We start from the raw sequence: 26,192 nt of genomic DNA, 5'->3' as shown, positions 1-26,192 counted from the left end.
ATACGATGGTATTACCGGCATCGTGACCGATCCCTACAAAGGCGCAAAGAAAGAAGGGGGCATCGGTTTTGTCAAGGGCGTTGGGCGTGGTATTATGAGCGTCCCATTCCGCGTCATGGGAGGTGCATGGTCAGTTCCTGGCTATGCCATGAAGGGCCTTTATCAAGAGATGGTCAAGAACAAAGGAAAGGATGTGCAAAACTACATCATCGCTGCACGTGTCGCGCAGGGCTACGAGGAAGCAGCCGGGGTTACGCAAGAGGAACGAGATGCAGTTGTAAAGATATGGGCCGACGTGAAATCTGGTATTAAGAAGAAGAGGAACCCCGGAGCTGAGAAGATGGACTCACTGCACTCACTCGTACAGCAGAAGAAGATCAAGCAAAACGAGCACTCAGCAAGACTCACTTCGCAAGCCAATGCTCCCGACGTTCAACCATCAACGCCAGGAACCTCGACCCAACAAGGCAGCTTGGTCGGCCAGTACCCCGATCCTCCAAGAAGACGCGGTGTTGAGCCTGAGATAAGATCGACGATGCCTAGCTGGCGTCAACAAGAAGCTGAACGGACACGCGCATTGAGACGGCAGGATACTGCTACTTCTGGAAGCGTAGCAAGCGCACCGCTCCAATCACCTCAGGCCGAGCTCGAAGCCCAACTCCGGGCCGAAGAGGAAGAAGACCAGCGCGAACTTGAACGAGCAATTGCAGCTTCTGTTGCAGAGTCTTCGCGCGGCAATGCCGAACAAGACCAACTTCTTGCTTCTGCAATCCGCGCTTCAGTTGCAGAACTTGAGCGCGCTCCCGCTGGCACAATTGCGTCGCAGCAAGATGAAGAAGAAGCGTTACATCGAGCTTTGACTGCTAGTTTGGAAGAAGCTCGAAAGGCCAACGTTACCGACGAGGAACAAAGGGCACTCGAAGAAACACTGAGGAAGAGTCTACTGGAAACGAGGGTTCGCCGTCAGCATGGAAGCGACTCGGAATGGGATTCTGATGCTGACACAAAAGAAGGCGAAGAGTACCGACGCATTATAGCAGAGTCGAAGGAACTCGCGCATATGCATGCGAACCACGCAGAGGATTACGCGACCTCTGCACAGGGGGCGCAGCAGGAAAGCGGTATCATGGACGCTATGAGCCAAGCCATTGCTGCTTCAACTGACGGAAGTACCGATGTGGGTACCATCGCTTCGCCACGAGAGACCCATTATGAAGACGATGACGCGGACTTGCAAAGGGTCCTTGAGGAGAGCGAGAAGGCCGAGACTGAGAGGATGCAAATGTTGGAGAAACAGCAGACTGAAGAAGACATTGTCATGGAGTATGTGCGTAAGCAGAGTCTACTCGAGGAACAGCATCGGCAGCAGGTGATGCAGAGGAGAGATACGAAGGGTGAAGGAAGTGGTGCTGCATCTGGTATGTGAGAGATTGACGTAGCTGTTTGAGGGATGGGGTGGTTTCTGTGCATGTTCATTTTTAGTTGTGTTTAGTGATACCCTGATGAGCAAATGCCTGTCTCTATCTTCCCGCCTGATGCCACCTGAACAAAAAAAGAGATCTATATGCTTCTCCACGAGTATTACATGGTAGTACTTCCCAAGATATGATACAAAAGAAAGGGAAAAGACCAACACAGAACGGGTATATCAAACGCCGGACCACGCCCCAAACACCCAAACTAGCAATCAATCAGTCTACCCCGGCGGCATCCCCATACCTGTCAAAACCCTAAACCCCCACCTCAACCACGTCTCCCTCTCGCCGAGCACATTCTCCAATTCGTCCACCCTCCCCTCGACAAACTCAACCTGTCTCTCAAACTCGCCCACGACGTCCTCAATATCCTCTACCTTCCCGCGTAATGCACTAATCTCATACTCGAGTTTATCCCTCACATTCTCCAGCTCACGGAGACTAGCCATGAGCTGACCGCGATTGTTCGTAACCGTCGCATGAGTATCTTCGCGCAAACTATGGTACGTGTCAAGGCGGGGATAATAAATACTTTCCAGCGTTTCGATATCGGCGTCTACGGATGAAGAAAGTTGCAGGACCTCTGAGAGGCGTGTGTGGACCCAATTTTCGTCTTTGGAGGAGAGACGAAGGAGGTGGTTGTGTAAGCGTTTGAGCTGTGTGGAGTGGAGGTTTTGGGAGACGTGGCGGGCGGTTAGGGCAGCGGGGGAGGTGTCGTCTGGGGCGATTGCTTCTTCGGTTTCTGGGTCATTGGCGGAGATGCTAGACCAGCGGAGGACGGACTCTTCGGCAACGCTGAAGGAGAGATGGCGGGGCCACCAGTCGTCGTTGTGGGGGGTTTGGTATAGGTTAAATTGATCGCCGGATTGGGTGCGGCGGAGGAGCGGGGGGATGGCGTTTGCCTCGTCGACGGGGAGGTTTTCGTTGAGGTCAACGCCGTGGTAGATTGAGCCGGCGACGGAACTTGCAACCGTGTGTGGTTGCTCGGGCTGGTCAGAAATATCGCTTTCTGCAATGGAACTCTGTAAATTTGATGCGTGACGACCGCCAGACGTTTTGTTCGTAGCGTTGAGTGATGTGACAGATCCGCCAGGAGTCTCGGTTAGGGCTTTTGCAAAAGCTGGTTCTTCGCCGGCTGTACTATGAGGTGACATGAGGGAGTATGGGTCGTCTGAGTGGCCTTCCTCGTAGTCCATGGATGGCCGGGAGTCTGCATACTGGAGCTGTGAGTTACCACTCTTTGTGCGATATAGGCCATGTCGACCATGATCGTCGCGAGATAGTTTGCTTGCATGAGTACGCAGGCCGACGGCGTTCTTTATGTGATGGAATCCGCTACCAGACTCTAGCTTGGCCTTGATTGCAGCTCGTTTCGAAGAGGGGTCTTTAAAGCTCTCCTTCTCGACACCTTCAGGGGTAAACGTCTCTACCTTCTTTAAATCCGACGAAGCAGTATCACGCTTTGCTATACCTTGGTGCTCCGTTATCTCCCTACGGACTGGTTTGGGAGTATGGTCATGCTTGTCGGGCGAGGCTGAACGTTCCTCCCCACCGGGTAGTCGGTCGAACATGCTATCTCCTGATGCTGTTTTCCTTGGTTTTCCATGCCAAAGCCACTTGGCATGTTCACCTCGTACAAGTTCGGCGAACTGCTCGATGTCTACAGTTTCAACCTCGGCGATACCATCTTTCTGGCCAGCCCCGACAATGCCCATGACCATTTCACCACCCTTACCTCCCAACTCAGCCACCGTTGACTTGAAAGCTCGAGGAACAGCCCAGCCCTCTTTGCTAGCCGCCTTTGCAGAGGCTCTTCGCAGCTTTTCTAGCGTATGACGATCGAGAAGCCGTGTTCTCGGCAGATGTTGCGACTTCTGGAAATGTGAGATACCGCGCTGGGTAGCTTCGATATCGAAGACGTCTTTGGCGACTGCAGCACCGCATGCGCTCAGTCTGTTGCGCGCGCCCATCAACATGCCGAGCAAGGCTGCGACCGTGGTAGGACCGAGAATGCCGTCATGGGGCTCTACTGTATAGTATTCAGACCCAAAATCTATCCACCAATCGTTGATAGCTTTTTCGGTGACATCGCACAAGAGTCCATCCGCGTACACTGATTCCAGCTTTCCAAACAAGACGAGTGCAACCTGACAGAGCTTCACAAGCTCAATGACGGACGCATTGAAGGGAATCTTCTCGCTTGTGCGATACAACTGGTGAAATTTGGCCTGCGTCGCACCGCTGGGAGGTGAGAGCTTGATGCCTAGCCGACCCGAGCATCCCAATCTCTTCAAGTTCTCGTTGGTCAGAAACAGCTCACGACACTTCTTCAGATCGCCCCCAGGGACAGGAATGACGGTAAGGGATGACGGGAAGCCACTTAAATTTGTGATCATCAGGGCGCCATATGGCGTGTCTTTTCTCCGGGCATGGTGATCGGTTAGGGATTTAAAATACAAGCGCATCTGCGGCGACCATTCCTCCTCATTCTTGGGCACGCTGATGATGGTGGCCAGTACGGTATCTTCCGGATTGCCCGTGTACGTGGTGATAAGAAAGGTCGGATGCGTGCGTGAACATGCCCATTGCTCAACCAAGTAGATCTCGTAGCCCTGAATCTTCTGGCGACGCGCAAGGACGTGGCATGAGGTTGACGGGTCCTCCTCAATGTACCGCGCGGCCACCGAGTCGGTCAACACGAAGCGCTGATGTCCATTCGGCGACGTGGGAGACATTATCCTGGCCTCTCCCGGCATCGTCTCGAAGGTAGGAGCGTTCGAAGGCGGTGGTGGACGGCACTGGGCTGTGGTCTTGGAGTCGATTGACGTCTGTAGCGACGGCATTTGCTTGCGTAGCTCCTTCTCTGTGTGCATTGTCGCCGGCGAGGTCGGAAGCTGGTACGCCATGCTAGCGTGTAGAGGAGCGGATTCAGGTGTAATATGGCCAGTACACTACGGGGAGCTGTGAGGGCGCGCTCTTCATCGTAGAGAGGTAGGCGTCGAGTCTCGCCGACGCCCGAGCGCGAGCCAACGGGCAGAAGGCGACAAGATGAGCAAAAGTGAGCCGGATCGCACTTTATGCATGATTCCAGCAGTCTTCGGTCCCGCGCTGCATCTGAGAGGCGGACGATTTGGCGTAAAGGGAGACGTGTTGTACAGATATGAAAGCCGGCCATGGGTGGACGTTCGGCCTTGTTCCTTCCCCACACGTCATGTCTCGCCCGCGGCCAACGGCCATGCGCAACACACGACCGACTCTTACTCTTCAACTCTCCATATCCGCCCATAGGACGGCCATGGACAGCAACAAGGCTTTTTGCTGGCCACACATCCGCTATTCACTATCAGCTGACGCTCGTTCCACCAGCCAAAGCCTATCATAACCACGGCCGACTAGACGGCCGTTGCCGACACCATGGACGACCTCCGAGAACAGATAGAGCTGCTGGAGAGCAGCGCAAACCTCTCGACAAGCATCGACGATGTACAAAAGACGATTGATCTGCTCACTGCAGCTCGTGCTAAGATCGCGGCAGGTGAGCAGCTTCGGATCGCTCTCGGAATGAAGCTTGCTAACCAGCACACGACCAGATCCTAAGTTGGCGCCCTTGACCCTGGCAAAGCTCCAGGACCCGTTCAAGAAGAGTTTAGATGTTATTCAGAAAGACTTGAAGCCCATATATGCCGGCCTTAACAAGTATGGAAAGGCGCTAGACAAGGTACGACTTTCCATGCGTCTCTATATGTTGAATAGTCGCATTCACGGACAATACGTCTGACGTTCACCCCTAGAAATTCAAAGACAAGCCTCTACCATCCCCCGAGAATGACGCCCTGTCATCGCACCCCTCGCTCATCAACCGCGCCATCGCCATGCACCTCCTCCGCGAAGGTCAGTTCGACGTCGCGTCCACCTTCGTTGAAGAAGCCAACCGTCACCCGCCACGACCTGAGCCCACACCCAACAACCCAGATCCATACATACAGGCATCATGGGAAAAGGACCTCGCAGAAGGAACCTTCAACTCGGAGAGGTTACAGCAGCAATTTGCAGACATGTACAACATACTTCACCAACTGCGTGTAGAGCGAAACCTTAAGCCAGCGATACAATGGGCGCGGGAACGCAGCGAGCTCCTAGAAGCTCGGGGCAGTAATCTTGAGTTCGAGCTCTGCCGCCTTCAATTCGTCTGTCTCTTCGACCCGCACAAAAACCAGGAAGCCGACGACGACGACGATGCCATGTCCGACAGTGAAACGCCCAGCGGACCCCTCGACGCCTGGGCCTACGCCCGCCGCGAATTCGCCCCCTTCCAAAAGCGGTACCATCGAGAAATCCAGCAACTCCTGGGCGCCATGGCATTCTGGCAAAACATTCAAGACTCGCCCTACGCCCGCCTCTTCTACAATAACACGGCCTGGGAAGAAGTCGCCCACTCATTCAACCGAGAATTTTGCTCCCTCCTCGGCCTCAGCGCGGACTCACCCCTCTTCATCGCCGCCACCGCCGGCGCTATTGCCCTGCCCTACCTCCTCAAGATGCAATCCATCATGAAGGAGAAGCGCACGGAATGGACCACGCAGGACGAACTCCCAGTCGAAATCCCTCTACCCAGCCAGTACCACTTCCACTCCATCTTCGTCTGCCCTGTCAGCAAGGAACAAAGCACTGATACTAACCCCCCGATGATGATGCCTTGCGGCCACGTTATAGCCCAGGAATCCCTCGATAAGCTCAGCAAAGGCCAAAGGTTCAAATGCCCGTATTGCCCTAATGAGAGCCATCCGAGAGATGCGAGAAAAGTGGTTTTGTAGGACAGCTGCCGCGACATGATGTGGCACACGGTGACCCCTGCTCATCGCCGGTCGCTCAATGGACATGTATTGTGCGTTTATGTGTTATGCTTGTTTTCTGCGTGTAAATGTTCCACCCGCTGACGAGTCCTGCACAAGACTGTGGGGTATGTGTCCGGCGACGGACGGTTCGTGTCGCCATGAGCCACCCCGGGAGTGTCCATATCTTTCGGACCGTTTGGATGATGCGATGAATTGGAGTGCGTTGTTTTATTAAGCCTTATACGTCTTTCCTCTGTCATTTTTTTTCTATGGCGCGGTTCGCTGGATAGGCGTGTCTGGTGTCCGGTGTACAGATGGACGGGTATCTATGTTTTCCCATCATCAAAGTATTATTAAATACGGTAGTTATAAGTAGCCGATAATCACTATCCCCATTATCTCATCTCGCAGCCGCCGAGCCTTAACCCCACCAAACACTTATCTACTCTTTTCTGTCTTCGCCATGTCATCTGGGGTCGTGTTACTCAACACATACCCTTCTCACACCTTCTGTAGTAAAATTACGCTGCCTACAACTTTCAAAGACTGTAAGCTCACTACCCGGTGGCATCTGCAACCGTCGATGATCAGTCTCCCCAACTCCATCGCGGAAAAGTCAAGCCAATCACCAATGAACATGAGAATCTCCCGGCTCTCGGAATCCTGAGGTGTTGAGACCAAATTAATCGTGCGTCACTGCTATAGTCAGCTACCTGCTTCGTAAATTCTCACATGGGATATCTTACAATTCAACTGACCCAGGGAACTCGATAGGCCAAGCATTTCCTCCAGTGGGTCGGATGCAGCCGCAGGAATGCCGGCATCTTCGATTTGTTCACAGCGTTGTATATACGCGTAGACGTCATGCATCATGTCTGTAAACTGCCTATGCTCAGGAACATGTGCTGATGCTGTTCTGTAGCACTCGAGGTCATCAACTGACAGGAACGTCCCTACTAACCGTTAGAATTGAGAACCTGATAACTAGGGCCGCTACTTACCCCATACGTTATCTTTGAATGCTTTCAGGATCTTGGGCTCCAGGCGGTAGCGCGGTTTGAGTGACAACAGGGTCATCATGATCACAGGACAGATGTGGGCTTAGATGAAACAAACGGCAGATAACCACTGTGCATTGTTGATCTCCTCGTCAGTTGGCACTTCTGGTGTCTCCGTGAAGGTTTCTCGGAGCTGTTGAACACGGAGAAAGAGCCGGTCTCTCTCCCTAACTTCGGCAAATGGAGGATATAACTTGTATAAGCCATGATCAATCAACTCGGCTAGCGTAGTTGTTATGATCGCATTACTGGATAGCGTGCCCTGTGAGAGATATTCGCCGTGATAATATTCATGTCGCAATTTGCCCGTACTTCCAATGTTGAACGCTTCGAGTAACACGGTAGCGGGTAAGAACGCTCCTCGCGGTGTCTTTCGAGTATCCAGACTTGTGATATATATTTTCTCTGGTGGTGAAGCTGGTCGATCAGTCTCCTCTCGCCATATGGCGTGTTGGACAGCGAAGAGAAACGAGTTCGTCCATGACATTAGGTTATCGGGTGTACAACTCTTCCACAACAAATGATTCTTAAGCATCTCCGCGGCTTCTTCCCTGTCTCGACCTAAGATGTCACTCTGGTCTATGCCATATCTTATCGCAGACGACGTGACACATGTATCAGTGGTGGTGCCGCTGGATCGAGGCGAAGAGGTGCGGAATAAGTAATGAGGAATGCAGTCAAAGTATGCTGAAAGACCTTCTAGTTCACCAGAAGGCATAAACAAGGTCGTGTGCAAGGGCACATAATATTGTGCCATTATGGCTGCAAGGCTGAATCCGCTCTGTGCAGTGGAGCAAGGGAAGCTTCTACGAGGAAGAGAATGAGAAAAAGAGAATGATATGATGGCTTGGGAGGGACGGTATTCACCCGGAGTCATAGTAGGATTGCGGGGTAAGCCATGCACTTCACTCGTACATGTACATATTGTGTCTTATCACGTTGACCGCCACTTAGACATTGCCGATCACTGCCGTCTTCTACTCCAACGAGAACCGATTCTCAATATAGTATCATAAGCATGCCCAACATCAGCTTAGTACCATGGTTATTCTATTGCGATTGGGTTAACAAACCCGATGCATATCACGTCATTACATCTCCTTCACTCACACACAGAGCAAAACTACACAATATACGGCTGATTCGACTTTCATCAATTTTCTCAATTATCCATTCATTCAGCGCATAAACTGCCAGAAGAACATACTCATCCATTCTCATTAAAAAACGCACAGACAGTGTCATCTTCTCCCATTTCACATATCCCCCTTCTCACTGTCACATCTAGTCCATCTTGCGCGTCCACCATCTGAAACAAAAAACAAAACATACTATCAAAAAGAAAAATGCCCTCAAGATATCGCACAATTTATGCAGGGCAAAACAGACTGAAAACTGGAAAGAGAACAATCATATATATTTTCTCGTCTTGACAAGACTCGGAGATAGACTGAGATTTGAGAAGAATAACAGGCTCTTGCGAAGAAGAGTCCCATGGTCTTGTTTGTGTAAAAGAAAAAGAAAGACACAAGACCCCAGATATAATGCCCCAAAAACGCCATCGCAAGTTTTTTTCAGCCGGTGAGATCTCCCCTTTCGTATTAAGAAGCAAGAACGCCGTAATGTGTAGTCCCCGCAAGATGGGGCTGTTTGTATGCAGGACAGGGAAAGGATCCAATCTTGATGCGCAGAGAAAAAGCAGGTTTTTGGGTGCCGGACTTTGCGGGTACGGCTTGTGTAGGTAATAGACGGCTGGTGTTGTACAAATTTGGTTTGGTTTCGTGTTGCAGAGAAAGACTAGTTTGCCTGGGCGGACGTGGGCCTACTCAAAGGAACGACCACATTGCGAACTGCGTTGAACTGCCGTACGAGACCAGCCGTGTGTTGGGGGGGTGAAACGGTAGAATCAGGTGGTTGAGCTTTCGACGAAGGGGGATAGCAGGCAGACAGAATGGACAGCTTGCTCGCTCGACTTCACCAAGATCTCACCCAAGATTCTCAAGGAAAGAGAACAGATTTTCATACAGTACAGTGAAGAAAGAAGAGTTCCTGCACCAACATATCCAACTATTGCTTCGGAGATCTGTAAGATGATTAGCGTATGCTTCATAACAAAGAGAAGTCTACAACTATGACCAAAGGGTACTTACGTTGGGGAATATGCAGGCCCTGGAGATGTCGGGCTGTACCGGGGTGACGTCGGAGAGAAGGATCCTGCCGGGCTCGTTGGCGAGTAGCGGGGCGAGGTCGGGCTGTACTGGGGAGACGTTGGCGATGTCGGGCTACGACGATCGCTGGTGGCTTGGTACTGTGGGCTGGTCGGGCTGTACTGAGGTGATGTCGGACTGTACTGCGGCGATGTAGGGCTGTACGCTGGGGATGTCGCTCCTCCCATGAACGTTGGCGACGTCGGACTGTAGTTGGGTGATGTAGGAGAGTATTGAGGCGACGTGGGCGAGTAACCAGCCGGAGACGTGGGCGAGTACGACGGTGATGTAGGCGAACCGTATCGCGGCGAAGTTGGAGAGTAGTGTGGGGACGTAGGCGACGCCATGTAACCCGGCGACGTTGCAGCGAAGCGCGGGCTGGCGGTTCCTGGTGAAGTAGGCGAGTAACCAGGCGAAGTGGGAGAGAAGCCTGGCGAGACAGGGCTGGTAAATCCTGGAGACATGCCGGTAAAGCCTGAGCCACCTGGGCTTCGCCCTCCATCATAGGGGCTGAAGCCACCGCTACCATAACTACCTCCATACGCAGTAAAGCCACCTTGATCGTCACCGCCACCTGCAGCAGCCATAGGCGAGAAGGACACTTGGTCGTATCCCCCGCCCATACCCATTCCTCCTTCATACGTAGGAGAGCCTAAGTCGTAAGGCGTGGCCGCACCGTCACTCAGATAGGTTCCTGCACCAGCGGCACCTCCCATCATCTTGGAGTTATCCTCGACCATGGTGAGAAGCATGCCATTGTCCATGACAACATCGAATTCTCCAGTACCCATGGGCGCGAGTTGACCCAGCATGATGTTCTCAGACACACCGCGGCAGTCATCGAGTTCACCAAAGCCAGCAGCTTCGAGAAGAATCTCGACAGTCTCTTCGAACGAACAACGCATGAGTGCTCCAGTGTCGTTACGGTTGATGCCGTGACGAGTGATGGCCATGAGGACACCACGCTGGCACATAATGTCGACGAGCAATGCCATGTGACGATGGTTGACATATGAACCGTCAAAGGACAAGACCATGCCCAATTCCTTAAGAAGACCAGCTCGAGCTGCCTCAATACCAAGCACAGCAAGGATTTCGATGAACGAGTTAGAGTACGTGGTGGTAGCATCCACACCTGGAATTGACAGTACTTCGGCCAAGGCGGTACCGGTGGTGTCGAGCACCCACTCTTTGCACTCAGGGCTGCTCTTGGAGTGCAAAAGCGACCCGTCATCCCTCTTCTTGGTGACGCAGTGTTCACGGATAAAGGCACGCTCAACACCGGGTACACCACGTAGAGTGACATCGTCGAGAAGATGCTGCTCAAGTTTGCGCATCCATCGTTCGTCTCGCTCGTCCTCATCCTCGTCGTCTTTCGTGAGGTTTTGATCCCAAATGAAACGCACGCGCATAACCTGCTCATCTGCGTTCTCATCACTAAAGATAACAGCGAGGTTGGGCTTGAACTCCTCCTTGATCTTTCCAGCAACTTCGCCGATAGTGATACTCTTGTCCAGCAACTTCTTGCGGTCGAGGATGATACGAAGCAGCCATTTAGACTGCGATTCGATGACTTCGTCCTCTTCGGGTAGAATGAAGTAGGACTCAACCATGTCTTGGTCATCTTCCACTCTAGTTGACTGAATATCAGGATCGTAGTAAAGCTCGACAGCCTGTGTCAACGAGCGCAGAGTTGTAAGCTCAATCGTACTGCGCAACTTCTTGGCATCTCCTTGGTCGGCCTTCTTGTTGATTTGACGGACAAGCATAGATGGTGTCTTGATGTTGGCGGCGACGTTGAGAATTTCCTTGAGACGCGGTACACCGAGAGTGACGTTCTTGGAAGACACACCAGCAAAATGGAAAGTGTTGAGTGTCATTTGCGTGGCAGGCTCACCGATCGACTGTGCAGCAAGGACACCGACCATCTCACCAGGCGCAACAGCGGCCTTGAGGAAACGGTCTTCGAGCTCTCCCAGGATGTATTTCAGGGCCTCCTTGTTTAGGCGGTGCTGAACAGCAAGCTTCTTGAAAGCGAGACGAGCTCGAAGATGGGCTTTGAAGAGTTGAGTCGCGCTGTTTTGCGCTTCTATCGACAGTTCATCGGTACCACGAATGACAATCAACCGGTCGAGTGTTTCGCGGACCTGCTGAATCGCCTCAATAGGAGTGAGGTTGCTGACAGCCTTTTCCGGGTTAATGCCGAATCTAGCCTGAGCAGATCGGATCATCCGCTGGATGTTGAGAGGCAATTGGAAGCTATCAAGCTCTTCCTCGTTCAATGTGTCGCGAAGAACAGCACGATCGTTCTTAATCTGCTCAAACTCTTCGTCGAGAGCTCGCTGTACGTCCACGTCACCTTGGAACATGGGAGAGCCCTCAAGCTTCCAGACAGGAATCTCGGGCTGATCAGTAGTTAACACATCCAGCTTGTACGCAGCCTCGAAGTCAGCATCGGAGCACATGATAGTATCCATGGACTGTTTTTCGATATAGGCACCGTCAAGACCATCTTCACCGTAGATGAACTCAACAATGTCTCCCATGGAGTTACGAACAGTGCCATCGTACTTGACCATAACGTCTTCGAGGGCCTTGACCAAACGACGTTGGATATATCCAGTCTCGGCTGTCTTGACAGCGGTATCGATCAAACCCTCACGACCAGCCATAGCGTGGAAAAAGAATTCGGAGGGTGTGAGACCACGGAGATAGGAGTTCTCGACGAAACCACGAGATTCGGGCGAATAGTCGTCTTTGGCGAAATGTGGCAATGTCCTGTACTTGAAGCCGTATGGAATACGCTGCCCTTCCACAGCCTGTTGACCGACAAGGGCCACCATCTGGGAGATATTAACAGTGGAACCCTTGGAACCAGAAACGACAGTCTGGACAACGTTGTTGAAGTCCTTCAAACTTGTCTGAGCCGCAGTACCTCCACCTTCACGAGCTTCGTTGAGGAACTTCTGGACCTTGGACTCAAATGTACCACGAATTGTCATACCGGGCATAGGCTCGAGCTCATCCAAAGTTGCTTGCTCGATGATCTGTTCCACCTTTTCTCTGGACTTCCGGACTTCATCGGCAATCTTCTCTGAAGTCGCAGGATCCGGAATGGTATCACCCACACCGAAACTGAAGCCGTGGTGGAGCAGCCACCAGTTGCAAATACGCTGGCAAGCGTTGAAGAATTTGACAGCCGCGTCAGGGCCAAGTTCGTTGAAGATGATGTGAATAACACCACCTGCCGAAGCACCAACAATCTTCTTAGTGACTTGCCCATAGATCAGCTGACCACTCTTGATCATTAGACTCTTGTCCCGGATATCATTCTGCGGCGAAGGTGAAGAATCATCCTCCTTCTTCTCAATGTTGACCTCTTTGGGGAAAGCCATGCTCACGAGCTGCTTTCCGGTCCAGAGAGGCCGAGGCTTGAGAATGGCAGGCTCTGGAACAATGCCATCCCAATCAGGCACCCACATGAGAATGGGCATGACTTGTTCGATACCGATGAAGTTGTCACGACGGCTCATCTTGTAGACACCGAGAAGCGTGTCCTGCACGATACCCATCAAGGGCTGATTCTTCTGGGGTGATACAATTTGCTTCGGGACCATGCACAAGTTCTGGACCTCAGCACGGGTCTCGTCGCTCTGAGGAACGTGGAGGTTCATCTCGTCACCATCGAAATCGGCGTTGTACGGAGATGTGACCGAGAGATTGAGACGGAAGGTGGAGTAGGGCATGACCTTGACGCGATGACCCATCATAGACTCCTTGTGAAGGGAGGGCTGACGGTTGAAGATAATGACATCGTCGTCGTTGATGTGGCGCTCAACTTTCCAGCCATATTGCAGCCGCAGATCGTCCAGGTTCTTGTTGTGCTTGAGGTCGAGACGGGCGCCGTCGGCCTTGATGACGTAGTTGGCACCAGGATGCTGATTTGGACCGTTGCGTACCAAGTTTGTGAGTTTGCTGATGTTGAACTTTGTGACGACTTCGGGGTATGTGAGAGTTCGGGCAATGGATCGGGGAACACCGACTTGGTCCAGTGACAGGTTAGGGTCACCAGTGATGACAGTACGTGCGGAGAAGTCGACACGCTTGCCCATCAAGTTACCACGGAGACGGCCCTCCTTGCCCTTTAATCGACCACGGATGGTCTTTAGAGGACGACCAGACTTTTGCATGGCCTGTGGGACACCGTTGGCATCGTTATCCATGTATGTCGCAACATGGTACTGGACAAGAGCTTCGAACTCGGCAGTGACGTGCTGAGGTGAACCCTCTTGCTGGCATTCGGCGACGCGACCGTTTGCGCGGATGATGTCACCCAGCTTATACGTCAAATCGTCCTCTCCACGCATACCCTGACCAGTACCGTCGACGGAGATACTAGGACGCACTGGCGGCGGAGGTACGGGCAAGACATCGAGGATCATCCACTCGGGGCGCGCATAGTCAGCGTTCAGGCCAAGCAGTGCTAGCGTGTTTTCCGTCATAAGCTTGAAGATGGTCTGAGCTTGCTTGGGGGTGATGACTTCTTTGCGGTCGCCTGAGCCATCATCATCTTCCTTCTTCTTCTGCTTCCAGGTGGCGGTGAGCTTGAGACCATCTTTGCGAATGGTGTCAGGCTGTGCACTGCCGCAACCACCGTGAGGTATCTTGGGGATCTTGTCCTTGCCACTGTCGGGGCCGTCAGCGTCGCACGTGCTCTTTGTCCGCGACATGCGCCAAATTTTGTCGAAACGCTTCTTTGCGTCCTTTGTCTTGGTAGCGGCAATCCAATCGGGGTGGTTCTGATGTTGCAGTCAGTATGTGAAATCACGCGTCTGAAAATGTCTGTCTTCACGCAGGAAGACTTACAAAGTCAGCCTTGATCAGGCCACAGGTGTGGCACACAGTCTCGAGGAGCTTCTTGATCTTGACGACGAATCCAACGTGGAAGACGGGCGTGTGTAGCTCGATGTGGCCAAAGTGGCCGGGGCAGACCTGAATGTCTTCTTTGCACGTCGAGCAGTGGTACATGCGGTCGATGGTACCGAGCTTAGGGTCGTTAAGGCCCTGCTCACGCGGCTTCTGTTTCTGCTCGTCCATGGTCTCAGGGTAGATGATATGGACAACGCTCATGGCCTTGATCTCCTCGGGCGAGAGCAGACCGAACTGGATCTCTTTGATGGTCCGGAGCGGACATTTCGAGACTGCTGGCACGCCGGGAGCCATGTTGGCGGTGTTGAAGGAGTGTGGCGAGTGAGGGAGTCGCTGGACGCCGTTCTATCGGGCGTCGGTCGCGGTGGCCACGGGGGGCGCTTCCTCGGTGTATTAGGTAGTAAGTAAGGCTGCCGTCGTAGCAATGTCGCCTGCTGTGGTCGCGGGCCGAGAGTAATGGGTGCGCGCTGCGCGCTGGAAGGATTTCGAGTTGGATAAGGGCGCCTGCAGAAAAAGGGCTGCACGGGGGGCCGGGGGCTCGCTGGCCGTGTCGCGCCTCGACGCGAGAGGCGAGCGCGCGTATTAAAAGCGCCCTATTGAGCACTATGGGGTTCGACGGAGAGAAAGACGCGCTCTGGGAATGCAGAACGGCCGGCGGTGATGGCGGGGTGGTGGGTGGTGAGGGAGACGTGCTGGCGAGACCGTCTTCACCTACTCAAAGGCAGAAGGGCTCAAAGGGTCTTGGCACCAGCTTTGGCCGCTAGTGCGTATGCGGACGGCGGAGCCTCATTCCAGTCCAAGCCCGCGGATTGCCCGACATGGGCTTTTGCGATTCCCTTCACTCTGCGCGCATGGACTGTATAAGGCGCGTCGGCGAAGATGCTGCACATTGAGCACTCTTCTCTGCACACCCCGCCGCCTGCAGTGCGCCATCATGAATTTATCCTTGGTTGACCCCTTTGTCCTTGCCCAGGACTGCCCCGATGTCATCACCGGTCGTCTACGTGAGTTTTGATATTGATATAGATGCACCATGTCACGCTTCTGCAGTACAGTGGCTCACAACGCACAGGCAGCGGCCATTCAACGTCAATCCGTTTCAGCCACCGCGGCGACCTGCTTGCATCCGGACGTGTACGCAAATATGGCCCCTGGACATGTGACGTCTGCTAATGGCACCGCAGCACGACGGCATAGTAGTCATATTTGACATTGAGACCAACGGCGTCGCGCGCAAGCTCCGAGGCCACACGCGCCAAGTTCAGTCGCTCAGCTGGTCGACCAACGACCGCTACCTCCTCAGCGCAGGCCAGGACTGGAAATGTGTATTGTGGGATCTGAAGGATGGCTCACGGGTGCGCACTGTCCGCTTCGAGGCAGCCATCTTCATAGCGGAGCTGCACCCCAAGAACCAGTAGGCGCACATATCGCACGTCCCAATGCACTGTCTAACTTGTAGCTAGCATGTGCTTTGTGGCCGCCCTCTTCGAAGACCAACCTGTCATTGTTGACATGACCGACCAAGTCCCCATCAAACACTCCCTGTCATCCGCGCCCCACCGAACCGACATTGAACGCGAGAATGCCTCTGAGAAGCAGACGGCTCAGGATGCGAAGCAAACGACGACTATGACTCTCTTTACTCCGACTGGCCAACACATCATCGCTGGTACAAACAAGGGGTGGCTGAACATTATAGATACAGAGACACACCAAGTACGCTACTCCTTCAGGGTTACCACAAACATCATTGTATACATCCGCTTGACGCCCTCAGGCAGAGACGTCGTGCTCAACTCTAGCGACCGTATTGTCAGGACACTCCACCTCCCCGACCTCAGTGACCCCAAGTTGGACTTTGACACTCTCCAACTGGAAGTCGAACACAAGTTCCAGGATCTGGTCCAAAGGCTCTCATGGAACCATGTCTCGTTCAGCCCTACCGGCGAATACGTCACTGCTTCTACCTGGATGAACCACCACATCTACGTCTGGGAGCGTGGACAGGGAAGTCTGGTTAAGATCCTCGAAGGCACCAAGGAGGAGTTGTCTGTAGTTGAGGTACGTTCGTCGGATACTCACATCACACATGTGCTAATGTTTACAGTGGCACCCCTTCCGTCCCTTCGTCGCCGCTGTCGGAGTAGACTCTGGCCGCATCTGGCTCTGGTCCATCCTGCAGCCCCAGCGTTGGTCTGCCCTCGCCCCCGACTTTGTCGAAGTAGAAGAAAACGTCGAGTACATTGAGCGCGAAGACGAGTTCGACATCCAGCCTCTCGAGGAGCTCCACAAGCGGCGTCTAGACCAAGAAGATGAAGAAGTTGACGTGCTCACAGTGGACCCTGTCAAGGCTTCGGGCACAGAACTTGGATCAGCAGTAGGAGAGGCAGAGTTCAGGATGCCCGTATTATTGGATATCGAGGCTAGTGATAGCGAAGATGAAGTGGTAGCTGTGGGCGCTGGTCAGTTCCGACGACGTACTCCTGGTGCCGCAAGAGAGTGGATGAATGACGATGAGGTGGCAGTCAGCGGCGATGAGGCACGCAGAGCTAACGGTCATGCAGTTCAAAACGGTACAAAGAGGCGGCGGTGATGAATGAAGAATACACACATGGTAGTGTGGTATTACAGAAGGAGGGATGGGTAATTCATAGGTACGCAAAAGCAATGCATCACATCACATGACCGAGGTTTCACTTTAGCCTGTTATACTTCAGTGTTCGACCACAGCTCACACAACTTAAAACAGTAGCCTGTTGGTATATATTACATTTTTGGTATAGTATCCTCAGCGACTATCTACGTTGAGGTCCTCCTCGCTCACCCATGTGCCCATCAAAGTGAGCTATCAAACACGCCTTGGAGCCCACAACGCCCTCAGAATCTTCAACTCTTCCATAATCTCGTCAAGCTCCTCCGGTCCTTGGACCACGACCATTCTCTCGTAGATGGATGCCAGGCGGGAGCGGAACTCGTCATCCTCATCCGATTCTGCTTCAGATGCAGCATCGTTCAGGCCTAGCCCAGCCATGTTGGCGTTGATGCTGTCAACATTCGTACTAGGACCTGTGAAGCCCATGGGAGGTGGTGCCGGCATGGCGGGGGGATTGGACACAGGCAGAGAGGCCAACATGGTGGCGGAGGCGCACCGCATTGCCGTAGAGGAGGTGGTGGCGCGTGGGAGGGAGGGAAGAGGGCGCGAGGGCAGGCATGGGCTCGATGGCCAGAGCGAGAGGAGACCGGAGGGGGAGCGGTGGATGGGCGGCAGTTGCGGGACCGGGGGCATCGGGCTCGCGGAGATGGTGGGAAGAAAGTTCGCCGAGGCAGATCGTGGTGCCAGCGGCTGCGGCCGGTCTGGGGCTACAGCGTAATATTAGCTTTTGTTTCTTTCATGTCCAGTTCGGACCTGGAGGAGGACATGGAAAGAACTTACTATCCGGTGGATACCTGCTCCGCGTCGACGACGACGACGCCATCGTCGCCATCGACGCGGAGCGCAACGCCGCCCGACTCCTCTTCTGATTCAGCTCTCTCAGAGCCGGCGGGAGCCTGTCGACCCGGGGCAGCGCCGGGTTCAGACGACCCGGACGACTGCCCCCGAGTGGGTCGACAGCCCGCTCGGCTCGAGAGGCCTCGTCATTGAGGACGGGATGTGGCATCCTATACACAAACGGTCAGTCTCCGTAACAATGAGTATCCAGATTTTCAGTCCAGATAGGTTGGCAGTGTGGTGGGAGGAGGTGGTTGTAAGGGCAGCGTTGTGATAGTGGCAGTGCTTTGGATGCACATACTCAGGCCTGGATACCTCTGTCTCGGTCAGTAGGTGCCGGACGGCTAAGTTAGTCAACCGGCAAGGGATGTAGCCCTATGGTTTGTTAGCTGAAGTGAACTGAATGTTGAATGGAAAGACTAATTAGTTACCTTATCGCAGCCGAGTTCGCGGACATGCTTCCTTGCCACATGATAGTTCTCAGGGCTGGTATTTATCCAGAAGGCAAAGAGAGAGAGGTGAACGTCAGCAATGGTCTGTTCGTAGAGCTCTTTTGTGAGACGTTCGAGATCGTTCGACGAGAGAGTGACATGTAGGGATGCTGGGCGCGAGTGCTGGTAGAGATTGTCGCTAACTTCCTCGGGATTGGTCTCCTCTGAGGTCTCCTTTGCCATATGGGCTTCGAGAGATCTGAGGGCAGCTGCGACATCAAAGTCTGCTCCGTACATGCTGGCACCATCGATGGTGGTGGTGGGCTTGACCTTGAGCCTGGTAGAACGACCGAAAGTGATAGAATCATCGGGTATGGATACTTGGGGGCACTGGACTTGATCTTGACCTTGCCTTCCGACTGTGGCTTGGTGACGACGTTCGAAGAGACCTTGGTGGTTATGTCTATCGTCATCTTGATAACGAAGTGCATCTTGGAAGGTGACTGCGACTTTGTCAGTTTGGGTGTTTGCGTCAGTGAATGCACTATACTTACTTTGCTCTCCGATTTCGCCCTCGCCTATGCTTTCGTGCGATGATTCAGTCTCATCCTCGAAGATGACTGGCTCGTGATAGCGCTCAGTCGTTGCGCTTGTGTCGTCATCCTCGTGGTCAGCGCCCGCAATGGAGGCCAGCTGGGTACTGCTGCCTGCCACACTGGTGCGGCTGCGTCCGAAGAGACTTCCAAGGTTTCGGAGACTACTCGAGCTCTTCAAGGAGTGCTGTCTGATAGAACCTTCGCCGTCACTCGAGCCTTCACGCATATTAGGTTGACCGTAGATCGAAGGCACTCCAGTCGTCAGATACACCCTCGCAACTATGCTGGCCTGAAGCTGGGTGTGAGGGAAGTCCATAGCTGTTGCAATGCTGTACTTGTGATGCTACTGTGGTGATGTGCGGAGCGTTGCTAAGTAGAGTTTTCAGTGCGAGGTGCCGTTGCGTAGAGTAGAAGACGAAAATTCAGAGGTGCAATTGTAGACAGCAAGGCGCTAGCGCGTGGAGCAAACGCGTGTTGACGCATAAGTGAGAGTGAGTGCAATTGCAAGTAGCCATCGCGTTCGCGAGCAACAAGTGGGAGTGAAGGTGAATGCGAGTCAGGAGCTGCTATAGATTGGATTCCATCTAACGTACAAAACAGCGTATGAATGACATACGAGGAGTCAACATGAGTATCAAGAGAGAATAATAATAAGACTAAGAGGAGCAGAAGATAATTGTAAAATGAGCAATGTGCAACGGGCACTCAGTATTTGCCCGTTCATGAAAGTGGGGCAGACTGGCTCCTCGCCCATGGATTGGCGTTGATTGCAGCAAACGATACCACCTGACATCTTTGTGCATCTTTGGATACACCTGAAGAACTATCTTCAGAATTGCTCAGACCAAAATTGTTGTTGTTGACAAAAACTTGGTATTGTCCTGTACGTCTGAGAGGGCAGAGCCACCACGGCGCGTCGTACAAGGCGTTGCCAGTTACACCTTAGGTAGAGGGCCAGCTCAGGAAAGCAGTGCTGGGACCGACTACACCGAGTAGGTTGTTTCCGGTGTGATAGAAGCTGGTGGAAATCGAGTTTGGTGGAAGCCATCCCACAGGAACGTAGCGCAACGCACCCATAGCTGTGTCGATGTAAAACTCCAGGGGCTGCTCGCTGACCTGTATATGTCTGTCAGCTGGCTTTCAATGCTGGCCATGGAACGATTGGCAAGGCTTACAGTATACAGCTTGGTGTCATCGTCTACGAACATGATGGGCAGCTTAGGGTCCCACCATTGGTTGTAAGGAGTGGCAATTGCAATGCCATTCTCCAGTCGAATCGCATAGTTGACAAACGTGCAATCAGCCGCATCACCATCTCCAAAGTTGTTGTCACTGCCTGTAGTGGCATCGGGACTGCACCCTGCGGGAATATCGACCCGGAGACTGAAGAACTCGGGATGATTAGTCTTCGGGTGCCAAAGAGTGGTAGAAGGAGAAGGAGGAGAAGCTCGAGTCTGGCGTGGGCTCAATACCCAGGCATCGGCGAGGCCAAGCGTAGCAAATAGCCAAAGATCAGATCTCATGTTGAAGTAAAGGTATAAAGGAGTGTGATTGAGATGGTAAAGCAAGCGAATGAAATCAGCTCATGATACAAGATGAGAGGAAGACCAGGATGAGTCTCATTTATGATATGACGAGGCATGTTGATTTGTTTACAGTGCTTGATCGAGAATGACAAAGGAATGAGGTGTACAACATGATGGTAGGCAAGTTATAGGAATACAACACCTCCCAACTTGCCGCCCATGGACTCACTGTGTCTATGTGACCAGAGTGAGCATGAGCGGTGTGATCTCGTTTACCTGGCAGACTCCCTCTTACCTATACACATGTTTGGAGTGGTCCAACTTGTAGTTGTCAAGATTTCCAGATCATACAAACAACTGTCAGAGGGTGTGGTACCACACACATGGAATGCGGAGGGTCAATATTCCGATTGCCATTGACTGCATTCCAGGTGAAATCAGGTGCATGATACCACACTGTTCCTCAGGCAACAAAAGGGCAAGTCAAGCGGAAGGATGGGCACTACATCCTTTGGAAAAGTATTGTTGCGATATCACGGCACTATCCGGACATGTGTCAAGGATGTGTTGGTGATGGAACGTTGACGCGTCAGAGATTTAGCAGGTGGAGCCTTCCCTTCTGTCAGCTACGACGGCCCCGCCATATTCCGCATCCGCCGTCTCTGGCTCCCGCAAAACAAGGCACTGAGCTCGGGGCATACCTGTGTCGGACAAGCTTCTCCTGCATGTCGGTTTTTCTTGGGCTTCGTCTCGGCGATCTTGATCCTCGAGTCGTCCCGACGTGCTTGGCGAAAGCGTGCAATCATAGGCTTTCCCTATCAACTACCCGACCGCGCAAGCACAACAGCTCATCGCTTACCATGACCCCTCACGCGGGTGCATCTGGCTAATCTAACCCGTGTCCCAAACACGCTTACGGCTGCTACAACTGGCATGGCATTTGCATGTCTGCACCAGTAGCTGCATGGATCAGCTTGCACGGCGCTTATAAACGTTGCACAACACCTCATCCACAACGGTTTTCTGCCGCGAACAAGACCAGCCATACCCACTTTTCAACAACACTGATATTGCGGCGTAGACGCCCCTCATGACTCGATTTGCACTATTGAGGCCTAGGTCGCAAAGACGGACAACTTGTCTACTGTTTCTTCCGACCACTCAGGCCTGCGGAGCCAACTTTTGATCAGCGAACTCTTGACCCTTGCTCAGCCTGAGCGTCTCGGGAACGAGCACCACAGGAACCAGAGGAGCTGAATGGCGGCGAACCAAAATACGAGAACGCTCCTTCTTCTGGCCGACCATTTGTTCGGAACGATCTGACCACATCCCAGCGAGCATGCCTAGCTGAGAGACCCGCAGGCTGAACTCGTGGCCTGCAAACGTGATTCGCTACACAATGCACCAGGAGCCGCTATGCTTCCACCCCAAATGACCGCAGCAGATCCCAGCCGTTCTAATCCTCACCCTATGCTGGCTTAGACCCCCAGCTTCCCAAAGTACGAGCGATGCGATTCCGCAGGCGCTGCTCTATATGAATTTGCGGCGTAGTCGATGCATCCTGTTCCCCGCCCACCAATCAAGCACTCACATTAGCGCTCCTCTGTGTTGGATTGCCAATCATTCCCTCACTTAGCCGCATATCCAACGTCCCTCATCCTCTGGGAATTTGCCATGCCAGGTAGAGACGGTGGGGTCAGGACAGCGGCTCTCGAGTCTTTTCAACGCGTTTACTCGAACGGCGTAGCTCCACGTTGCCACTACTACAGCTTGAATGCGCTGACAGGTCGCTTGCTTCTGTAATCAGTGTAGTACGCATCTATGCGGCGCGGATGACGCGTGTGTGGTGCCCTCATATACCAAACTGTAGCCTGCAGGCCTCATGTGGCACCGCTGACAGCCCTTTGTTATCGCTCCGTTTCGTTGAGGGGCGCAGTATTTTGCTCTGATCTACCCATTCTGACCGGAAACCATTGCTGTGCCGCAATATCACTCTTTCCGTACTCGCATGTGTAGACGGGTGCTGCCTTCTTTTACATCCTTCGCCGCTGCCATTCCCGTGTTTCTTTTCCTACCGCGTGTTTCAACAGACCCATACCATTACGCCCACTCTTGCTTGTCACAACTTGGCGTTGTAACACCTTGATAGATATGGCTACACTCTCTGTGCCGTCACCCGGTCTAGGCTCGGCTTCATTGGGCGGCAGCATTCACAGACCACTCTCCACTCACGGCCTGCCAAAGCAGCCTCGTACCATGTCATCCGAACGACCGCATCGTTTCTCAGCAAAAAGTTACCCTCCTCCCGCCCTCGTCCACACTCCCATGACACCAAGGTCGTTGGGGCCAATGTCGCCGCCACCAATGTCCGCAAAGTCGTTTGGCACCTTCATCGACTCTGAGCCGTCCACACCAGCCTACTCACCACGAATGGACCATGGATGGGATGACTCTTCGGTGGTCTTGGTCAGACCCATGTCTTCGTCTTCTGAACCTTCCAGTCCTACAGAGCCTGTATGGCGTATGCTGCAACCACTTCCAGCAAAGGCTCCAACCAAGCCCAAGCCTAGCTCCACCATTGTTCAGCCCAAACAACCCGCAATCACAGCTAGAGAGATTTCGTCAAACACATCGATTGCATCACAGCCAAGGCAGATCAGTCACATTAGTCATCCAAATCAGTTCAAGCTGGCAGACCTATCTCAACAAGACTATGTCTCGGACCACCATGACAGCGCAAAAGAAGAAGAGAAGAAGCAAGAAGATCAAAGTTCCGGTACACCTACAACAGCGACCTTTGGGGGCAAGCTAGCATCCAAGATGAAACTGATGCTCCGGCGCAAGAACACAAATGCCAAGAAGAAGGAGAAGAAGAAGAGGGTATACGAAGAGGTTGACAAGATTGAGGCTGTACATTGGACTGAGATGTAATATAATCTTTCGCGTCACAATACGGCGAGTCTCTCGCAACGTCGAAGAACGTCGCCGCTGCACACACAATGGAGCAAGCAACCGGCTTGTACAGAGAACATTGGAAGTGAAAGCTTAATACACGGGAGACCGAGGCCAGAAGAAGGAGGATCTCCTATCACAGTAAGAGGTGCCCATCATTTTCGGGAGAGATAATAGTGCTGCTGGATCATCATGTGTCTTTTCGGCGTCCATGGCGGGTACCACTGTTTGTTTCCTTTGCTTGGGAGGCGTTTGAACAACTTGTAACAAGAATTTAACAAGCAAGTAATGACGATACCCCTTACAACATTCTATCATTAGCTGCAATACTATTCTACTCGTTATGCTTGTAACGCTGTGTCTCTCGTCAAAAGCGCGCAACTTGTCGCACAAAGTAGCATTTGTTCGATGACATGTCGTATTCTGTGACTCTATACATAGCTTTCGGGAGGCTTGCATCAGAGAAACGGTTCTTCTGCACGACATGCTAAAAGTGTCTGAGGCCTTCCACCAGGCGCTACCCGCTTGCTCCACACCCGTGGAAAAAAGAGGGCGATCAAACTAGCGCAACGCACAGACCCTCCACCTTCCTAACATCGACAACACGCAACAACCAAGAACAACACGTTCCTCCTCGTTCACTCATAAAAGTCCCGGAACGGGATTTCAACGGCCAAAAATGTTACCAAGGCGGGGGGGAAGCGCCGTGCGGCTCAAGTCTGCAGCGCAAACACGGCTAACGTCCCGATTACGCACACCTCTGGCGCCTACAACCTGGTCTTTTCAGCCGCATGTAGAGCAGTCGGGGCGCGTAAGGACAGATGCTACATCACGTGCCTTTTCACAAACACGACTTCTGGGGCGGCTCCAGCATGGCAGGACGCAAGAAAGAGCTATACCGTTGCAGAGGGGGCCGAAGAGTCATCAACAACCCAGGATAGACCCAACAACCAGGCTTCGCCAATCTGCGTTTCCAAAGAAAACGTTTGTTTTCCTTGGTACACTAGCTGCCATTGCATACTTCTTCGTCGAATTCAAAGACTGGACAAATGCCGTCTACGCAGCCTACAGCCCGCAAGACGATGGAGGAAGGCTGGCATCAGCCCTCCATTTCTACAGCAACACGGATGAAATTCAACACCACCTGGACTACCACATCCCAGACCCCGCCGCGCCGTTCAAAAACCCCGAGGCTGCAAAGTTTATATTCGACGACCAATTCGAAAGACTCTGCTCGGGCTGGATGATGACAGAAAAGGATGCAAAAAGGGGGTATAAAGGCATGCCAGGCGTGCAAATGCCGATAACCCACGGGTGCCGCATCCGCAGCAACCAACCGTGTGAGGACTTCTTCTCCATGGGCACGAGTCCCGGTCCTGGGGGCGAGAAATTGTGGAATTACTGGACTATATTCGATGGCCACGCGGGAAAACTCACGGCGTTGACATTAACTTGGCTGTTGATTCCACGCGTTAGTTCTGCACTCTCAGCCTTAGCATCCACAGCATCCAGCCCAGAGATTGAATCCGCGCTGAAAAACGCCTTTCTCGCTGTCGACAAGAGTATCATGGACCGCGCCAAAACAGCCGCAAACTGGTTCCCTGCCGCAAACGCCGTTGCCTTCGCCGCCCTCACGCCAGCCTTCTCAGGCTCCTGTGCCTTACTCGCCGCCTTCGATCCGCAAACCTCCACCCTCCGCGTAGCCTGCACCGGCGACTCGCGCGCCGTGCTCGGCCGTTGGGACCCAGAGTCTGCCACCTACACAGCCATGCCCCTCTCCGTCGACCAAACCGGCTTCAACGAAGCCGAAGTCCAGCGTCTGAACGCCGCCCACCCAGATGAACCAAACATGCTCGACCCAAACTCCGGCCGTCTCCTCGGCATAGCCGTAACCCGCGCCTTCGGTGACCACCGCTGGAAATGGGATAACGAGAGTGTGAAGACCGCTCAGCACAAGTTCTGGGGTCCCGCACCGAGACCGGGTAGTAAGACGCCGCCGTACATGACTGCGGAGCCTGAAGTTACCGAGACGAAAATCGTACGTGCGGGTGGGACCGTCACTGCTGGCAAGGCGGAGGAGGATAAGAAAAGCGATTTCCTCATCCTAGCCTCCGACGGCCTCTGGGACCGCATCTCCTCCGACCACGCCGTGGAATGTGTATCCCGCTACATCTCCGCGCGCGCCCGGGGCTCAGGTTCCGTGCGCGCAGACCCGGTTCTGGCGGCCTCACCGCCGGCTTCTTATGCCATGGCCACAACACTAGACGACGGCGTCACGTGCGATCCGGATAACGAGAAGGAAGTCGATTGGAAAGCAACGCCCGAGTTCTTCGCTATCGAGGATGAGAATGCGGCGGTTTGTCTGGCGAGGAATGCGTTGGGTGGGACTAGGAGGGGACTGTTGATGGGATTGATGGCTATACCGAGGCCATGGACTAGGAGTGCGATGGATGATACGACTGTGCTTGTTGTGTTCTTTGATGAGCTTGGGATGGATGGGCAGGCGAAGAAGGGCGGTGTTGTGGCTGGGGAGGTGGAGGGGAAGAAGAAGAAGTGGTGGTGGCCTTTGTGAAGTGGATGAGTGTAGCATCCAAGGACGACATTGGGGAGATTTCATCCAGGGGGGTATTTGTGGCACAAACCCCAATTAGCACACGGAAGCAAAACAACTGATAAAGAGTATCATTTCCCAT

At 53.1% G+C, this 26,192-nt stretch overlaps 10 protein-coding genes across 10 annotated transcripts; 4 read left to right on the top strand and 6 right to left on the bottom strand.

The window, feature by feature from the left end:
- Positions 1-115: 115 nt before the first annotated feature.
- Positions 116-1,426, top strand: PtrM4_115360 (uncharacterized protein; the record flags this gene model as incomplete). Its single annotated transcript, XM_066108165.1, has 1 exon — positions 116-1,426. The coding sequence occupies one exon, from the start codon at positions 116-118 to the stop codon at positions 1,424-1,426; it is 1,311 nt and encodes a 436-aa protein (XP_065961350.1).
- A 270-nt stretch (positions 1,427-1,696) lies between these two features.
- On the bottom strand, positions 1,697-4,348 carry PtrM4_115350 (Tymo-45kd-70kd multi-domain protein; the record flags this gene model as incomplete). The annotated part of the gene is made up of 1 exon (XM_001934922.2): positions 1,697-4,348. One exon carries the CDS (start codon positions 4,346-4,348, stop codon positions 1,697-1,699), a length of 2,652 nt encoding a protein of 883 aa, XP_001934957.2.
- Positions 4,349-4,889: 541 nt separating this feature from the next.
- PtrM4_115340 (CLTH multi-domain protein) lies at positions 4,890-6,289 on the top strand (the record flags this gene model as incomplete). Its single annotated transcript, XM_066108164.1, has 3 exons — positions 4,890-5,010; positions 5,066-5,193; positions 5,267-6,289. The coding sequence occupies 3 exons, from the start codon at positions 4,890-4,892 to the stop codon at positions 6,287-6,289; spliced, it is 1,272 nt and encodes a 423-aa protein (XP_065961349.1).
- Positions 6,290-6,992: 703 nt separating this feature from the next.
- PtrM4_115330 (uncharacterized protein) lies at positions 6,993-7,387 on the bottom strand (the record flags this gene model as incomplete). Its single annotated transcript, XM_001934920.1, has 3 exons — positions 6,993-7,006; positions 7,057-7,263; positions 7,312-7,387. The coding sequence occupies 3 exons, from the start codon at positions 7,385-7,387 to the stop codon at positions 6,993-6,995; spliced, it is 297 nt and encodes a 98-aa protein (XP_001934955.1).
- Positions 7,388-7,411: 24 nt separating this feature from the next.
- On the bottom strand, positions 7,412-8,125 carry PtrM4_115320 (uncharacterized protein; the record flags this gene model as incomplete). Its single annotated transcript, XM_001934919.1, has 1 exon — positions 7,412-8,125. The coding sequence occupies one exon, from the start codon at positions 8,123-8,125 to the stop codon at positions 7,412-7,414; it is 714 nt and encodes a 237-aa protein (XP_001934954.1).
- Positions 8,126-9,435: 1,310 nt separating this feature from the next.
- On the bottom strand, positions 9,436-14,798 carry PtrM4_115310 (RpoC, DNA-directed RNA polymerase, beta' subunit- subunit; the record flags this gene model as incomplete). Its single annotated transcript, XM_001934918.1, has 3 exons — positions 9,436-9,451; positions 9,519-14,374; positions 14,442-14,798. 3 exons carry the CDS (start codon positions 14,796-14,798, stop codon positions 9,436-9,438), a joined length of 5,229 nt encoding a protein of 1,742 aa, XP_001934953.1.
- A 640-nt stretch (positions 14,799-15,438) lies between these two features.
- Positions 15,439-17,097, top strand: PtrM4_115300 (WD40 repeat protein; the record flags this gene model as incomplete). Its single annotated transcript, XM_001934917.2, has 5 exons — positions 15,439-15,508; positions 15,577-15,638; positions 15,689-15,918; positions 15,968-16,565; positions 16,612-17,097. The coding sequence occupies 5 exons, from the start codon at positions 15,439-15,441 to the stop codon at positions 17,095-17,097; spliced, it is 1,446 nt and encodes a 481-aa protein (XP_001934952.1).
- A 255-nt stretch (positions 17,098-17,352) lies between these two features.
- On the bottom strand, positions 17,353-19,337 carry PtrM4_115290 (Atrophin-1 domain containing protein; the record flags this gene model as incomplete). Its single annotated transcript, XM_066108163.1, has 5 exons — positions 17,353-17,563; positions 17,938-18,022; positions 18,177-18,369; positions 18,426-18,928; positions 18,980-19,337. The coding sequence occupies 5 exons, from the start codon at positions 19,335-19,337 to the stop codon at positions 17,353-17,355; spliced, it is 1,350 nt and encodes a 449-aa protein (XP_065961348.1).
- Positions 19,338-19,963: 626 nt separating this feature from the next.
- Positions 19,964-20,544, bottom strand: PtrM4_115280 (uncharacterized protein; the record flags this gene model as incomplete). Its single annotated transcript, XM_001934915.2, has 2 exons — positions 19,964-20,137; positions 20,197-20,544. The coding sequence occupies 2 exons, from the start codon at positions 20,542-20,544 to the stop codon at positions 19,964-19,966; spliced, it is 522 nt and encodes a 173-aa protein (XP_001934950.1).
- Positions 20,545-22,911: 2,367 nt separating this feature from the next.
- On the top strand, positions 22,912-26,071 carry PtrM4_115270 (PTC1, Serine-threonine protein phosphatase; the record flags this gene model as incomplete). Its single annotated transcript, XM_066108162.1, has 2 exons — positions 22,912-23,068; positions 24,507-26,071. 2 exons carry the CDS (start codon positions 22,912-22,914, stop codon positions 26,069-26,071), a joined length of 1,722 nt encoding a protein of 573 aa, XP_065961347.1.
- Between the last annotated feature and the right edge of the window lie 121 nt (positions 26,072-26,192).

This window comes from Pyrenophora tritici-repentis, chromosome 6, assembly GCF_003171515.1.
Source record: "Pyrenophora tritici-repentis strain M4 chromosome 6, whole genome shotgun sequence".
In the NCBI taxonomy this organism is placed as follows: domain Eukaryota; kingdom Fungi; phylum Ascomycota; class Dothideomycetes; order Pleosporales; family Pleosporaceae; genus Pyrenophora; species Pyrenophora tritici-repentis.
Note: the sequence above shows the minus strand (reverse complement) of the source record. Positions and strands in the feature narration are given on the sequence as shown.